The 16,394-nt window shown below is 59.9% G+C and overlaps 1 protein-coding gene across 6 annotated transcripts in view; it reads left to right on the forward strand.

Moving 5' to 3' along the window:
- The window catches only part of TMEM255B (transmembrane protein 255B), a 52,224-nt gene extending 37,099 nt beyond the window's left edge, over nt 1-15,125 (forward strand). For 2 of the 6 annotated variants that reach the window (XM_024348411.3, XM_016925624.4), the window contains 5 exons: nt 2,482-2,586; nt 3,987-4,072; nt 5,099-5,258; nt 8,595-8,738; nt 14,623-15,125. In XM_024348411.3, the coding sequence (XP_024204179.1) occupies nt 2,482-2,586; nt 3,987-4,072; nt 5,099-5,258; nt 8,595-8,738; nt 14,623-14,790 (663 nt within the window). In that variant the 3' untranslated portion in view covers nt 14,791-15,125. The remainder of the gene's footprint in view (nt 1-2,481; nt 2,587-3,986; nt 4,073-5,098; nt 5,259-8,594; nt 8,739-14,622) is intronic. The other 4 variants (XM_024348412.3, XM_054665630.2, XM_024348413.3 and 1 more) reach the window with 3 other exon arrangements.
- The last annotated feature ends 1,269 nt before the right edge of the window (nt 15,126-16,394 follow it).

The raw sequence follows: 16,394 nt of genomic DNA on the forward strand, positions 1-16,394 counted from the left end.
GTGGGAGCACATTCACAAAACACACATGCGCATGCATGCACACACCACGGCTCACATGCTTACGCTCACACGCTTACGCTCACACGCGCGCGCGCACACACACTCCCACGGAGGTGCGTCACGGGAGCTTTCTCAGCGGGTGGCTGGGTGACTTCCTATTCTACGGCTTCCAGACGGTGGTTTCCACTGTGCTCCAGGCGCCCGTCGCCGTGGCCCCGCTGAGGAGCAGGGTCCAGTCTCTGACTGCAGTCGGGGGTGTCCCCAGGCTCCGGACCTCGGGCGCCTGTCCACTCTGGAGGGCCACGCGGGGCATGCATCTAGGCAGGCGTGGGAGCCTCTTGGTTAGAAACAAAGCAGGGCCCCTGGCCGGGGCCTCCCAGGGCTGACTTTAGGACGAATGTGCAGACGGCGCTCACTGGAGCTCAGATGCCATCGAGGAAAATGTGGCACTGCCTCGTGTGCTGCTGAGGAAGAAGACAGACGGTGAATTACAGCTCTAAGGGCGTCATATGGGGAGGTGCGTGCCTTCCAACTGTTGAGAGAGGCTGAGGACACTGTGCTGCTAGGCCTCTGTCCCCATGGGGTTCGGGCACGCTGCCCTCCCTCCCAGCAGGAGCCTCTGTCCGTGGGGTTGGGGTGCACTGCCCTCTCTCCAGGAAGGAGCCTCTGTCCCCTTGGGCTACTCATCGTTACCTGTGGTCTCATGTCTGTCCCCTCAGGGGAAGATAAACACCCAGAGACAGAGACTTGTGTCTGCTTCCTCCATTGCTGTGTCACCTAGAACGCATCCGGCCATAATAGTACTTCACCAGTGGGGGCCCAAAGGACCGATGAGTGATTCTCATTCTCATCTGTTGCAGTGTTACTAGTGGTTTCTAATACTTTTCTTGGTTCAGAACTAGGAGCCTTTGAGAAATACTAATAAAACTAAACGTGGGCAATGCGACCCTAGCTTATTTGCAGGTGATGCAGTTTTGTGGCATTTTAGTTTTGGTACTTCCTGCTGTCCTCTACCATAGCAATTATAAGCACTTTGCAATGGTCAGTTTATGGGTCTGTCTTCTTCACTAGTCTATAAATCCCTTAAGGGCAAGAAACTGTGTCTCGTTATCCTTACCATTTGGCACTGTGTCTGCTCCATGAATGTTGCAGATGGTCGGATGGATTGATAGTTGGATAGGGCCACAAATGGGTGTATGGCTGAATGGTTGGATGGATGGATAGAAGGATGGATAATGGGTGGATGACAGACGAATGGATGGATGGGTGGATGTGGATGAATGGAAGTATGGATGATGGATGGATGGATAGAAGGATGGATGATGGATGGATGGATGGATGTGGATGAATGGAAGGATGGGTGATGGATGTGGATGGATAGAAGGATGGATGATGGATGGATAGATAGGAGGATGGATAACGGATGATGGATGGATGGTGGACAGATGGAAGGATGGAAGTATGGATGACAGATGGGTGAATGGATGGATGTGGATGAATAGAAGGATGGATAATGGATGGATGATGGATGATAGATGGATGGACAAAAGGATGGATGACAGATGAATGGATGGGTGGATGTGGATGAATCAAAGGATGGATAATGGATGGATGATGGATGGATGGTTGGATGATGGTTGGATGGATGGATGTGGATGAATGGAAGGATGGATGATGGATGTGGATGGATAGAAGGATGGATGATGGATGGATACATAGAAGGATGGATAGTGGATGATGGATGGATGGAAGGATGGATGACAGATGGGTGGATGGATGGATGTGGATGAATGGAAGGATGGATAATGGATGGATGATGGGTGGATGGATGGAAGGATGGATGGATACATGGATGGATGGATGGATGGATGGATGGAAGTATGGATGACAGATGGGTGGATGGATGGATGTGGATGAATGGAAGGATGGATGATGGATGCATGATGGATGAATGAATAGATAGATGTGGAGGATGGAAGGAAGAATGGGTGGATGCACAGATGATTGATTGGATGATTGGATGGATGGTTGGGTGGGTGGGTGGATGATTGGATGGTTGGAGGGATGAGTTTATTAGTCTGAAATTCTTCTTGCTACCTTCCTAGTAGAAGAGACAATATTTTCTTTTATGAAACGATGCAGGAGCCTAACACCTGTGATGTGGGGTGGTAGGGATGCCCCTCAAAAGGCCAAGCACCTGTCTCCCTTCTGCTGCCCTTTTTGACTGATGGAGAATATGCATGGCCCAAGGTACCCTCCCATGGGGCTTTCTGCTGTCTGGCCTCCTGGATGCAGCAGCCCAGCTGCTCTGCAGGGAGTGTGGAGTCTCCCATCTTGTGTTCTCTGTCTGGGAGGCTCAAGTTGGTGTTGACCTTGGTCCTTGAGGCCCTGAGCCTGAGACCCACAGGCCTGAAATTGCCTCTGGCCTCTCCTGCCTGGAGGCACCTGTTTTATTCCATCTGTGTTTATCTGTTTCTCTAGGAACCGAGGCCCCTCACCACGGGAAGATGCCAGTTTTACTCCAGTGGGGTGGGGTACTTGTACGACGTCTACCAGACAGAGGTGAGCAGGAGCACTGAGATTCACGTGAGTTTTGCTCAGCTAACCCCGCCGACCCCATGCGGTTTTCCCTGCACACAGGCGTGGTCTGAATATTTTGATTCTAATAGTTCCTGGGGGTCTCCCCTGCAGCTGGTGAACCGTTGATGCCCCCGGTGTTTGGGGCCTTGACATTTCGATGTGCTGTATTTCACTCTGGAGTCAGAGTTCTGGACTTGCTTCATTAAATCACAACAGTCTCAGAGTTCACGTGTCCAGTTCTGTATGGCTCTTCCAATTAGCATTTTTCTAACTTAATTATTGCAATAAGAAGCAAGGATAATACATTTACAGTGTCTGAGAAACTTCTGGATTTCCCTGAGCCACCGACAGCGGCAGTGTGACCTCATTTCTCTTTCCAGGTGAGTGAGATGCGGGGAGTAATGACCCGCGGGCGGCCGCCGCCTTCGCCAGGACCGTCGGAGGGCACAGTTCTGTGACGGCGCTGTGTGTCTCGCGCCTGCCCTGTGTGGATTCCTGGCTTTAACTAAACGCAGCCTCTCATCCTTAGCACGGGTGTCAGAGGAGGAGGAGCTGGAGGCCCTCTCAGTGGCCAGCACCTGCCAGCTTGTCTGGGACTCTCCAGCAGCTGCTGGGAGGCACCGTGTGTGTGTGTGTTTGTGTGTGGGGGAGGGGGGGTAGGCAGGAGACGTCCCGTGTGTGTAGGGGGGAGGTGTCCTGTGTGTGTGTGTATGTGTATGTGTGTGTGGAGGCGTCCTGTGTGTGTGTGGGGGGGGGTAGGCGGGAGGCATGCCATGTGTGTATGTGGGGGGGAGGCATCCTGTGTGTGTGTGTGTGTGGAGGTGTCCTGTGTGTGTGTGTCAGGGGAGGCATCCTTTGTGTGTGTGTGTGTGTGTGTGTGTGTGTGTGTGTGTGTGTGTGTAGCCATCCTGTGTGTGTGTGTTGGGGGGTGTCCCCTGGCCAGGGCTTTCAAGGTTGTCACACAGAGGTGGCAGGTGTCTCTTCCGAGGCTGCCAGTGCTCAAGCCTGGGGGGAGAGCGCCCTGGGACAGGGCCTGTTCTGCTGCCCTCTGGGCTCTCAGGCTTCTGTGCACCCCACGCCGAAGGCCTCCTGGGCTCTGTCCTTCTGCCCACGCACCCTGATATTTCCCTCTGCTCCTGGGATCATGGAGAAGCAAGGCCTCTCCTCCGAGCCCCGATTATCCGGCCTCTGGGACCAGCCTGTGCCCCTGACCCCTCCTGCAGGAAGGGTCCTGGCCCCCGAGCCCCCAAGCCTCTGCGTCTGGAGTCGGGGGAAAGTCAGGAGAGGCAGCTGCTTGGCTGGGCCTCAGTGGCCGCTCCCAGCTCCCACGAGGCAGCCCTGCCCTTGGTGGGGTGGGTGAGGTGGTGGACACCGGCGTGTGACCTGACAAGGCCTCTCTGCCCCAGGTCACCTGTCACTCCCTGGACGGCAAGTGCCAGCTGAAGGTGAGAAGCAACACCTGTTACTGCTGTGACCTCTATGCCTGCGGGAGGTGAGGGGCGCCAGGGACCCCCATATCTATGCCTGCGGGAGGTGAGGGGCACCGGGGACCCCCGTATCTACACCTGCGGGAGGTGAGGGGCGCTGGGGACCCCCGTATCTACACCTGCGGGAGGTGAGGGGCGCTGGGGACCCCCGTATCTACACCTGCGGGAGGTGAGGGGTGCCAGGGACCCCCGTATCTACACCTGCGGGAGGTGAGGGGTGCTGGGGACCCCTATATCTACACCTGCAGGAGGTGAGGGGCACTGGGGCCCCCCGTATCTACACCTGTGGGAGGTGAGGGGCGCCGGGGACCCCTATATCTACACCTGCGGGAGGTGAGGGGCGCCAGGGACCCCTATATCTACACCTGCGGGAGGTGAGGGGCGCCGGGGACCCCTATATCTACACCTGAGGGAGGTGAGGGGCGCTGGGGACCCCCGTATGCGCCTGCAGGGGTGAGGCCTCCATCCTTCTGCTCCCGACATCACCCCCCCACACCCCTGCACCTACATCGCCTCCTTTACTCCTTAGATGTTTACATGAGGAAAGGACATTGAGTCCATTTCACAGATGAAAAGACAGAGGCTCTGAAAGGTTGATCTGCCCAAGAGGACACAGCCCGTGGGTGTCGGGCGAGAGTTTAAACCTGGCCTGGCCTCTGAGGCCCCAGGCATGGCCCCCTCTTGGGACAGGGGCCCGTGACCCCGACGGCCTTCCCATCCTGGCGTGAAGACAGAGATGGCTCAGCCGGGGCCCAGACACCCGTCCTGCCAGGCCATCGAGGCGGAGGGGGGGGCCCGCCAGGCCCAGTTGCCGCTCTTTGCCACTGTGGGCCCCAGGTGGGGAGCCTCACAGGCCAATCCCGTCAGACATAGGTTTGATCTCCCAGAGCAGCGCAGGGACGGGCGTTGACTGGGCTCCAGCCCTGATTTCCTCCCCCAGCCCTGCAGGGCTCAGATCCAGAGGACACAAGTTTAACTTGCGGGTGGTCACTTGCCTCGTGTGGTGACGCCGTGGTGCCCTCTCTGTGCAGCGCAGAGCCCTCGCCCGCCTACTATGAGTTCATCGGCGTCAGCGGCTGCCAGGACGTGCTGCACCTGTACCGCCTACTCTGGGCCTCTGCGGTTCTGAACGTCCTGGGCCTGTTCCTGGGCATCATCACCGCCGCCGTCCTGGGGGCCTTCAAGGACATGGTGAGGCCCCTCGGTGGGACCCCCGCTGCTCACTGGGAGCCGGGGCTCCAGGTCCATTTCCCCGGGGTGGGCTGGGGGGCCTCCAGCCCTCACTTTACAGATGGGGCACTGAAGCCCATGCGTCTGTCAGCAGGGTGTCAGGGTGACAGCTGGCGTGCACTGACTCACCTCGGGGCCGTCCTGTCCCAAGCCTGTCACCAGAATCACCTGATTTAATCCTTGCCTCCCTGCTGAGGTGGGCACAGCCGTCCCCAAGAAACAATGTTCAGCTCCAAGAGGGAGGCCCAGCCCTTGTGCACTAAGCTCCCATCATTAGCAACTGCCTGGGGCTTCAGATGGGCAGGTCTGGGCTGGGGCTGGGCTGATGCCTTAGCAAACCCCAGAGGCGAGACCCATGCAGCCAGGATTGGCCTGGGCAGGAGGATGGAGGGAAGGGGCCCCTCGCGGGAGGTGGGCTGGACCCATCCTGGAAAGGCCGGCCCTCGCCCGGGAAACCACAGGGAAATCACTGGCCCGGGCCAGCTGTCGTCTCCCTTCTCCCTCCTCTGCCCTCTCCTGGCGCCTGTTTCAAACCAGATGTTCTCGTGGTGTGCGGCCAGCAAACCCGCCCCCTGAAGTTGCAGAGAAGCTGTAAGGGATGGGCAGCCAGGAGTGAGGGAGCCCCAACCCCCAGAGTATCCAAATGGCAGCCCAGGGACGAGGGGCGCCCCCTCTTGCACCCACATGAGGAGGCCTGGCAGCACCAGGCAGACGCACAGCCTGCAGGCCAGACCCGGCCCAGCGCGGCAGCGAAAACACTCCTGAGCGGCTTCTCCATGCCCTGTTCGTCCCAGAGACTGTCCATGACTAAAAATTAGCTCAGCTTGGAACCCTCCTGCCATCTGCTTCTCAGCTCCTCCTTTTCTCAACACTTTCGTGCTTCCAGACAAAACTGGTGAAGCTGAGAGTGACCCTGGCGTCCCGAGGTCCAGCCCTCTGGCTCCCCACCCAGTGGCCCCCCAAGCCCCACTCTGGGCCCCCAGACGCCCGCACACCAACACAAGACAGGCGCCTCCCAAGGGTCCTTGCTCTGTGGTGACAGCCGGCCGGCCCCTGTGGTGGGAGCGGGAGTCTGGGGTCGGAAAGGGCCTCTGCCGGGATCTTGCGGGCTCCAGGCGGCTTTGGCGTCTCCTCGGTGCAAGCTTCTCTGCCTCGGCAGCTCAGTGTCTCCTCTCAGCGGCCGTCCTAGGAGGAACTGCAGCCGGATTGTAGACAGGACACAGAAGCGCTTGTCTGGTGCAGGCGCCATGCTCGCCGCACAGGCCCGGGGTGTCCAGGGTTTTCCGGAAGGGGCTCGTGTGTTCATTAAAGCCCGTGATAAAATGCTGGAGTGCAGGATCAGGAACAGGAGATACCTCCAGGGCCAGCCCACAATGCAGAGCCACACCGGCTCCAGGAAGTCTTCCTCGAACCCAAAGCTCAGGGCTGCAGAGCAAGGAGAGGGCTTGCTAACCTTCACACCCACCAAGCAGGCCCTCTTGTGAGTTTAACTGATTTTGCCATTCAAACATTTTGTTAAGGAATGAAGATGCTTCCTTCATTCCTTAACATTCCAAGCTGGACGTGCCCTTCGTAGACGAGGGCAAATTACTTGTGACGGGTGCGTGGGAGGCACTTAACGTGCTGGCAAGGGCAGGCGGCTGAGCCAGCCTCTCAGGGGCCTCCTCCGCGTGTGACTCCATGGCCCCCGTGTTCTCTGCTTTCTGTGCACTTGCCCCGGCCCCGTCCCCAGGCCACCTCCAGCTCAGAGGCCTCCCCACCCCTCTACCTGTCAGAACTGCAAATCTCCTGCCCCTCCCTCACGGAGCATGACCCTCCATGCCCATCCACCTCCCAGGCCCACCTCGGCTGCCCCCCTGCTCTCTGCAGGGTCTGAGGCAGAAGCACGGCCTCCTGCACATGTGGACCAAGGACCAGCTGCCCAGAAGGCCCTGCCCCTTCCCACCTTCCAGTGCCCGCTGGGCAGGGGGCTCCCTCCCAGCCCCAGGGGTGCGGGCAGCACCGTTGTCTCTTTGAGGACACCTCAGGCCTGGGGTCATCACCCTGTCCCAGGGTTGTCACCGTGTCCCGGGGTTGTCACCATGTCCCCGGGTCGTCACCGTGTCCCGGGGTTGTCACCGTGTCCCGGGGTTGTCACCGTGTCCCCGGGTTGTCACCATGTCCTGGGGTTGTCACCCTATCCTGGTGTTGTCACTGTGTCCCGGGGTTGTCACCGTGTCCCGGGGTCGTCACCCTGTCCCGGGGTTGTCACCGTGTCCCGGGGTCGTCACCCTGTCCCGGGGTTGTCACCGTGTCCTGGGGTTGTCACCCTATCCCGGGGTTGTCACCGTGTCCCCGGGTCGTCACCCTGTCCCGGGCTTGTCACCATGTCCCAGGGTTGTCACCCTATCCTGGTGTTGTCACCATGTCCCGGGGTTGTCACCATGTCCCGGGGTTGTCACCGTGTCCCGGGGTTGTCACCGTGTCCCGGGGTTGTCACCCTGTCCCGGGGTTGTCACCGTGTCCCGGGGTTGTCACCGTGTCCCGGTGTTGTCACCGTGTCCCCGGGTCATCACCGTGGCCAGCCCCTTGCAGCAGCTCCGGCCTGGCTTCCCCGCCTTTGCCATCTTCCCCTGGCTTCCCTCCAGGGTGCTGCTGAACCTGGGGGTGGGGGCTGGGGAAGGTGGAGGGGCACCTGTGTGAAGGTGGGGAGGGAGGCCAAGCCCAGGTGCCCTCGGCCCAGTCCCCGCGTTTCTGGCCCGGGGAAGCCCTGAAGCTTGTGTGAGCTGTGGGCCCCTCCCTCTGTAGGGGATGAGGCCAGCCAGAGCCTGAGTTGGAGCCAGCACCTTCTTTGGAGAATTTTAACTGCCTGAGTGAGTCAGTGAAAGTGTGGACGGGAGCTCAGGAGACTTTGGTTTTGTTCGCATTCCCCAGAAACCCCACGCTGGTTGGGGCACAGGCTTGGGGAAGTGAGAGCCATCAGCCCGGTGCTGAGAGGGCCCTCCCCACCTGCACCCTTCTGTGCTGAAAAAGCAGACTCTGGGGCCCGGAGAGAAGGAAACCAGTGCTTCCCCCCCCCCCCCAAAAAAATCAAAAAAGTAAAAGAGAGCCCGAGCCAAGCGGTCACCCAGTGTGACTAGCAGGTGGCGGGGCCCTGGGACCAAGATGTAGAGAACCTCAGTGTAAAGCTACGCCGGGCCGGGGTTAGCTCCAGCCTGAGAGTCGGGGGTCGGGGGTGCTGGGCTTTCTAGGAAGGCTGGACAGCCCTTCCCTCCACTAGGGGGTACACGCCGACCGCCCGTCTCCTCTCCATGGCAGGTGCCTCTGTCCCAGCTGGCCTATGGCCCAGCCGTCCCACCACAGACCCTCTACAACCCCGCCCAGCAGATCCTGGCCTACGCAGGCTTCCGCCTGACGCCTGAGCCCGTCCCGACCTGCTCGTCCTACCCTCTGCCCCTTCAGGTAGGGCCAGCATCACCTGCTGGAGTTGGATGCGCTGGTCACAGGCAGTGGGATGGACAGGACGGGGCTGGGGTCGGAGGGGATGAGGTCTTGCAGCCGCCTCACCTTCTGGATTAGGGATGGGAGGTGGGGGGCAGTGACAACCCGGCCGTCAGGGCACAACCTCCCTGCAAGTATGGCCGGGGACCGCGCCAGGTGGCCCTGGTGACCCGCCACCATGCTCTGCCGGCAGCTGGCTCTTCTGACCCCGGGGCTGGCCCCGCACAGGCCTGGGCGGCTCCCCGCTCCAGTGGTGGAGGCTCCTGCGTCTGTCTGCTGGTGGACATCCTGTGGGCATGGCCAGGTTATTTAGGTGGAGCCATATGGATCTGCCAAAATCCAACCCCATTTTACCCGCAGACGTGGAGACATCATAGGGTTCATCCTGACATGATGCTATTGACCTTGGAGATGACGGAGGGAGAGGCCATGGTGGGGGGCGAGCAGGACAGTGGCCCCTGCCTGCCTGTCCAATTTCCACTCCTGGGCATGACCGCCTTCTGTGCCATGAAGCTCTGTGCTGTGGCCATGGGTGAAACAGACCAGGCCACGTTTCTTACCTCGGCACTGCAGGCATTCAGGGCTGGCCAACCGCCGTGCTGGGGCACCCTAGGTGCTGAGGGTGCTGGCGGGCCCTGGCCTCTGTCTGCGGCATATCAGAGCCGCCGGTGTGACAACCCAAACTCTCCGGACGTGTCCCGTGTCTCCTGCCTGGACGTGCCGCGTGCCCCTGGGGACACAGTTGAGAACCCTGGTCCTGATAAACGTGGGCTTCCTTTCTGGGTGGGAGGCACTGCCCACATGCCCGGCTGACTGGCAGGTCCTTTTGCGTGAGTTAACAGCAGCCTCTGCAGAGAGAGCTGTGTCAGGCCCAGCCCGACGAAGCTGCAGATTAAAGCAGGCACCGTGATGTGTTTCTGTGCGGGGAAGGGCAGGGTGAACGTGGGGGGTCGTGAGTTTTGAAGTCACACATGACACAGGTCTTCAGATATTCCACAAGAGGACCCTCTCCTGACACATGACGTTGGCAGGAAGAGATCTTCCTTAGAGGGACATCCGGGGGAGGCCTGTGCACACTCTGCCCTCACGTCCAGGACAGAGAGGGCTCAGGTTTGAGCGGGGCCCGAGAGCCACGACCTTCTCAGCTCACCTGGGGACCTGCACCAGGGACCCCGAGGAGGGAGCAGGAACCAGCACTCACGGAGATGGTGCGTCTGGGGGTCCCTGGGGTCCAGGGGCCTGTGGGGCTGCTGGGGGTCCCTGGCGTTCAGGGCCTGCTTGGGGCAGCCACCTTCAGCCATGCCCGGGACACAGCAGCTGTTGGGCTCAGTGGAGATGACCAGGGCCTGACAACATCTCCTCGTGGAGGGATCCCTGCACCTCATACCTCAGTCTCCCCTCTCACTTTGAATATAAAGCTGGGGCCCTGCTCCCTGGGAACACAAGGCCCCTGCTGGAGGTCTGGCCTGGAAACATCTTTTCCATTTCTGTGACGGGGGAAGATGTGGTCCCCAGGGTGAGATGGCGGGAGCTTTTGCCAGCGACCCCGCAGTGGTCACTCCTGCAGGCAGGCGCGTCTGCGTGGTGCCACAGGCAGCTTCATCCTTCCCCAAGCCTCCTGCCCCTGCCCCAGGGATGTCCCCATCATGGCAGGGACCGTGCCCCCAGGGCCACAGCCCTGTCCTGGGGGCTTCTCTCTGGCCTCCTGGTCTCCCGTGGGAAGTTTGCCAAGCCCAGAACTGGAGGCCGGCAGGGGTGGAAGGAGGAGGCCCGCAGGGGTGGGAGGGGGAGGCCCGCAGGGGTGGAAGGAGGAGGGCTGCAGGGGCAGAGGTTTCTCCAGGGATGCTGGGCTTGCAGGTGCTCCCCAAGTGGCTCTGCACAGACACAGACTTGGAATCGCATGGGTGCCAAGAACGTGCAGCCCACAGCATAGCCTCGGTGGCCCATGCTGTCTTCCATCCTCAACCTCAGCTGCTGCCCCTAGGGGCCCCAGAGGAGAGACAACACGTGGTTCCACCAGCCCCTTCCTCTTCTCTGGCTCCCGGGCTGGTTTGGGCCGCCCTGGTGCTGGGGCCCGGCTGTCTGAAGCTCTGGCTGTGAGGGGCCCGGCTTCTCCAAGTTTGCATTCTGACTTGGGACCTTGGAGACAGTGAGGCTTTGTGGAGGGAGGGGCTGGTGACTCCCTCAGGCAGGTGTGTCCTCCCTGCCTGTGAGCCCCACGGAGGTGTAAGATGTGGGGGTGGTCCTTCCCGTCACACGCAGGCTTACGGGATATGGGGGGTGGTCCTCCCCATCACATGCGGGTTTACGGGATATGGGGGGGTGGTCCTCCCCATCACACACAGGCTCACGGGATGTGGGGGGTAGTCCTCCCTATCACAGGAGGGCTTACGGGATGTGGGGGGTGGTCCTCCCCGTCACACGCGGGCTTACGGGATGTGGGGGGCGGTCCTCCCCGTTACACGCGGGCTTATGGGATGTGGGGGGGGCACAGGGGCAGATCCACTTCATCCCCATGGTGCTCCATCCTCATCCACCCTGGGGCTCTGGGTTTACACAGAGGGTGGATGTTCCCCTCTTCCTCTGGGGAGGCCTGGGGCCCTCAGATGGCCCAGCCAGCCTTTGTGCCAGGCCAGCATGTGTGGGAGCTTAATATATGCACGCTGATAATTGGATTTCCGAGATGGCAAATCAGATGAGGCTCATGTGCTCCTCAGAAGAACAACAGAGGAGGGGCCCTGCTTCCACAGAGATGGAGAGAAAATATTCAGGGCGTTCCATGGAAGTCGTTAGCAGCAGAAAATACTCCCACTTGAGACAGTGGGGGATGGGGAACAGTGACTTGGTGGGGGAGATTTTGAGCAGTTAATAAAAAGGACAATTTAAAGAGATCACCTTCCTTGCACCCAGCAGCTTTGCCAGGCATGAAGTGCAGGGGAGGACGTGGCATCACAGCAGAAGATGAGTTCCTGCCCCATTACTAAGAAACATGCCCTCCCTTCCCCTGTGAGATTGCTCGTGGGCAGGGCTTGTCCCTAGGGGGGCCCTGTCCATTCAGTGGTTAACCCCGTGGTCCCAGGGTTTACTCTGTGGTTCCTAGGGGTTTATTCCATGGTTCCTGGCGGTTTACTCCATGTTCCTGGGGTGTTTACTCCGTGGTTCCTGGGAGTTTACTCCGTGGTCCCAGGGTTTACTCTGTGGTTCCTGGGGGTTTATTCCATGGTTCCTGGCGGTTTACTCCATGTTCCTGGGGGTTTACTTTGTGGTCCTGGGGGATTTACTCCATGGTTCCTGGGGTGTTTACTCCGTGGTTCCTGGGAGTTTACTCCATGGTTCCTGGGGTTTACTCTCTGGTTCCTAGGGGTTTAACTCTGTGGTTCCTGGGGGTTTACTTCGTGGTTCCTGGGGGTTTAACTCTGTGGTTTCTGGCGGGGGGAGGGGTTACTCTGTGGTTCCTGGGGGTTACTCCATGGTCCTGGGGGTTTACTCCATGGTTCTTGGGGATTTATGCTGTGTTTCCTGGGGGTTTACTCCGTGGTTCCTGGGGCTTTACTCCATGGTTCCTCGGGGTTTACTCTGTGGTTTTTGGGGGGAGGTTATGCTGTGTTTCCTGGGGGTTTACTCCATGGTTCCTGGGGGTTTAACTCTGTGGTTCCTGGGGGGAGGGGTTAACTCCGTGGTTCCTGAGAGTTTACTCCGTGGTTCCTGAGTTTTACTCCATGGTCCTGGTGGTTCACTCGGTGGTTCCTAGGGAGTTACTCCATGGGTTCCTGGGGTTTATCTGTGGTCCTGGGGTTTACCCCTTAGTTTCCTTAACTGCTCATCTGCTGTGAAGAAGAGTGGGTGCTACAGAGTTGGAAGTTGGGAGCTCCCAGCAGACTTGAGAGAATGTTCCCTAGTGTCTCACTCTGTCGCCTGTGGCCAGAAACCTGTGTGAGTTTCGGGGGAAGAAAGAAATGAGGTTGGCAGGTGTCCCTGAACCACTGGATCCCATGAGCCTGGGCTGTCAACCTCAACATTGCAGTCCCTCTGAGGAAGGGCCCCATTCTCAGCCTTACCTACACCTGTGCAGAAATTCTGCTGTCAGGATCCAGAGGTCCTGGTAGCTCCCAGGGCGTCTGCAGTGCAGAGCTCTCCAGGGAGAGGCTCAGATAGGCAGCTGGCTTCTCTGGGGATGCTGAACACGCAGGCTCAGACAGGCAGCTGGCTTCTCATGGGACCCTGCAGGCTGGGGCAAGAGGAGCACAGAGCACATCTGGTAGCTTGGAGTTTGAAAAACTCTTCCTGTGTTATTTCTTAGAAGGAGTTTGTTTGCTTTATTTATTTAAAATTTGATTAGAAGTTCCCCCTAGAATTTAAGGGGAAAAAAAGAAAAGAATTAAGATGTGTGTTAGCAGTTGGAGAAAAACTAGAATGTATCAATTTAAAATGTGTGCCATTCTTTGCTTTTCTGGTCTCAGAATTACTTGAGTGGGTCTATGTGTGTTAGTCAGGGCTCTCTAGGGAAGCAGAGCCTATGGGAGAATACAGGTACCTACATATGAAGAGAGAGATCAATCCATCGATTCTGAATGACTGGCTGGCGACTGTGGGCTGCAGGTGCACAACCACAGGGAGGGGGCAGGCTGGAGACCAGGGAGGGTGATGCTGCCCCGGGAGTGCCTAGGCCACTGGGGCAGAGTCCACTTCTGCTGGGGACCACAGCCTCTTTCCTTATCGCCTTCAGTGGAGAGGAAGGGCCGTCTGTGTCCAGGGGCTGAGGCACTGTACGCAAGGGTGTCAATCACACCTGAAGATGCCTCCACGGCAACACCCAGACACGTGTGTGAGCCGCTGAGTCAGCCACGGTGACACTGAACCAGCCACACGCTGCTGGACGTGTGGACGCATGGGGTTCATACGTGGGGCCTTTCCTAAATATGAAGAGTTGGGTGAGCCCAGGAGCCCCGGGCCTGGTGGACCCTGACTGTCGGTTTTGGAGTCAGGTCAGAGGCTCGCTGGCTGTGAGGAAGTGGGATGTGGTCTGAGCACACCCTTCCTGGGGCGTCCACCCCCTGCCCCATGCAGCTGTGGAGGCCAAGGTTGTGCCAGTGAGGCCCCGGCCACCCTCTCCTGTTCTGCCCAGGGCTGGGGCTGCTCCTTCTGGTGGTCCTGGGTCTGTGGGGTGGGGGCCGGTGAGAGAGGTCCTGGGTCTGTGGGGGACCCGTGAGAGTGGTCCTGGGTCTGTGGGGTGGGGGCCCGTGAGAGTGGTCCTGGGTCTGTGGGGTGGGGGGCCCGTGAGAGTGGTCCTGGGTCTGTGGGGTGGGGGGCCCGTGAGAGAGGTCCTGGGTCTGTGGGGGCCGGTGAGAGTGGTCCTGGGTCTGTGGGGGCCCATGACAGTGGTCCTGGGTCTGTGGGGGGCCCGTGAGAGTGGTCCTGGGTCTGTGGGGTGGGGGCCCGTGAGAGCGGTCCTGGGTCTGTGGGGGCCCGTGACAGTGGGCCTGGGTCTGTGGGGGACCCGTGAGAGTGGTCCTGGGTCTGTGGGGGGCCCATGTGAATAGCCCTGGGTCTGCGAGGGGCCTGTGTGAGTGGCCCTGGGTCTGAGGGGGCCTGTGTGAATAGCCCTGGGTCTGCGGGGGGCCTGTGTGAGTGGTCCTGGGTCTGAGGGGGCCCGTGTGAATAGCCCTGGGTCTGCGGGGGGCCCATGTGAATGGCCCTGAGTCTGCGGGGGGCCCTGTGTGAGTGGCCCTGGGTTGGCGGGGTGGGTGGGGAGCGTGTGAGTGGCCCTGGTATATGTCAGGCTTCCCTGTGGTCCGGCACGGGGTGGTCTCACCTGCTAACCCAGGGCCCTCTCTGTTTATTGCAGCCCTGCAGCCGCTTCCCAGTTGCGCCCTCCTCTGCCCTGGCTTCGTCTGAGGACCTGCAGCCCCCCTCTCCAAGCAGCTCTGGCTCTGGGCTTCCCGGCCAGGCTCCACCGTGCTACGCACCCACCTACTTTCCCCCGGGGGAGAAGCCACCCCCCTACGCACCCTGATAGAGGCGTGGAGTAAAAGATAACTTGTTTGTTTTTTTTTTAAAAAAAAAAGGGCAGCCTCTAGAAATCCCGCTTCTGTGGCCAACCTCCTAGAGAACCCGGGAGAACGTTCCAGAAGTCTGTCCCCTCCTTTCCTCCCTGGGCACACTGGTGAGGGAGGCTGGAACCAGGCAGGGAGTGGGGCCCTCCAGACCCAGGCTGGTGACACCTTGGCTCGGGCTCTGCTCACACCAAATGGCGCTGAAAGTTCCCACCCGGCCTCCTCCTCTGAGAGCAATTGTTCTGGTGTTTTCACATCCCTTAATTAATTAGCTATTATTATGATTTTGCAAAGAGGGTGCGGCCCTGGCCTCCCTGCCTGTGTGTTCTTGTTTGTGGACATGTGTTGTGCGTTACACGTTCGTGTGTGCATCTGTGTCCTGGAGAAGCGCAGGGCAGAAGCCACCCGTCCCTCGTGCTGTGCTCCTGACGTATGCCAGGAAGGGAAGGACGCTTCGGCTCCAACGCCCAGCACTGTGTCTAACCGCCTGTGAGTTGTTAGAATCCGGGGCCCGGTTGTCTTTCCCAGCCCCGGATGCAAATCTGCCTGGGCCACTGGCACGAGGGTCTTCCCCTGAGCTGTCTCCCAGCTACGGCGCCTGGGCTTCCGCTGTCCTTCCGCGGCTTCTCCCTCACTGCACCGTGTCTCAGGACCCCTGGCCGCTGGGATGGTGGGGGACGGTGTTTCGGGGTCCTTTGGCTCAGGGTCTGGGGCCGCAGCACTCCCTGTGGAAACCAGCTTGGCTCCCCGCGGGCCCAGCATGCACCTGCCGGGCACACCTGGGGAGACGGGTGAGCACACCTGGGGAGACAGGTGAGCACACCTGGGAAGCAGCAGGTCCCGGGTGGGTCATAGGACAGGTCTCAGATGGGTCACAGGTCCTGAGTGGGTCACAGGCATCCCGGGTGGGTCACAGGCCCCGGGTGGGTCACAGGTCCCGGGTGGGTCACAGGACAGGTCTCGGGTGGATCACAGATCCCGAGTGGGTCACAGGTCCCGGGTGGATCACAGATCCCGGGTGGGTCACAGGCCCCGGGTGGGTCACAGGTCCCGGGTGGGTCACAGGACAGGTCTCGGGTGGATCACAGATCCCGAGTGGGTCACAGGTCCCGGGTGGATCACAGATCCCGGGTGGGTCACAGGTCCTGAGTGGGTCACAGATCCCGGGTGGGTCACAGGTCCCGGGTGGGTCACAGGTCCCGGGTGGGTCACAGGACAGGTCTCGGGTGGATCACAGATCCCGAGTGGGTCACAGATCCCGGGTGGATCACAGATCCCGGGTGGGTCACAGGTCCTGAGTGGGTCACAGGTCCCGGGTGGGTCACAGGCGCCCCAGTGACAGGAGTTCAGGATGCGCCACCCCAAAGTAGCCGAAGTCTCTTGAAAAGTGTTGGATGTGGGGAGAGGCTTTCTCTGAACTCCTGAAGTCAGATCCTCAGGGAACCAGGAACTCCCAGGGTGGGAGGCGATCCCATTGCTCCCCACACGCGCCACAAGACACCGAGTCGCCGTCTCTGCTCTGTGGGCCGCTCACGGTTCCCCAGTCACTCCCTCTCCCCTCGGA

This window comes from Pan troglodytes, chromosome 14 (assembly GCF_028858775.2).
Source record: "Pan troglodytes isolate AG18354 chromosome 14, NHGRI_mPanTro3-v2.0_pri, whole genome shotgun sequence".
NCBI lineage: Eukaryota > Metazoa > Chordata > Mammalia > Primates > Hominidae > Pan > Pan troglodytes.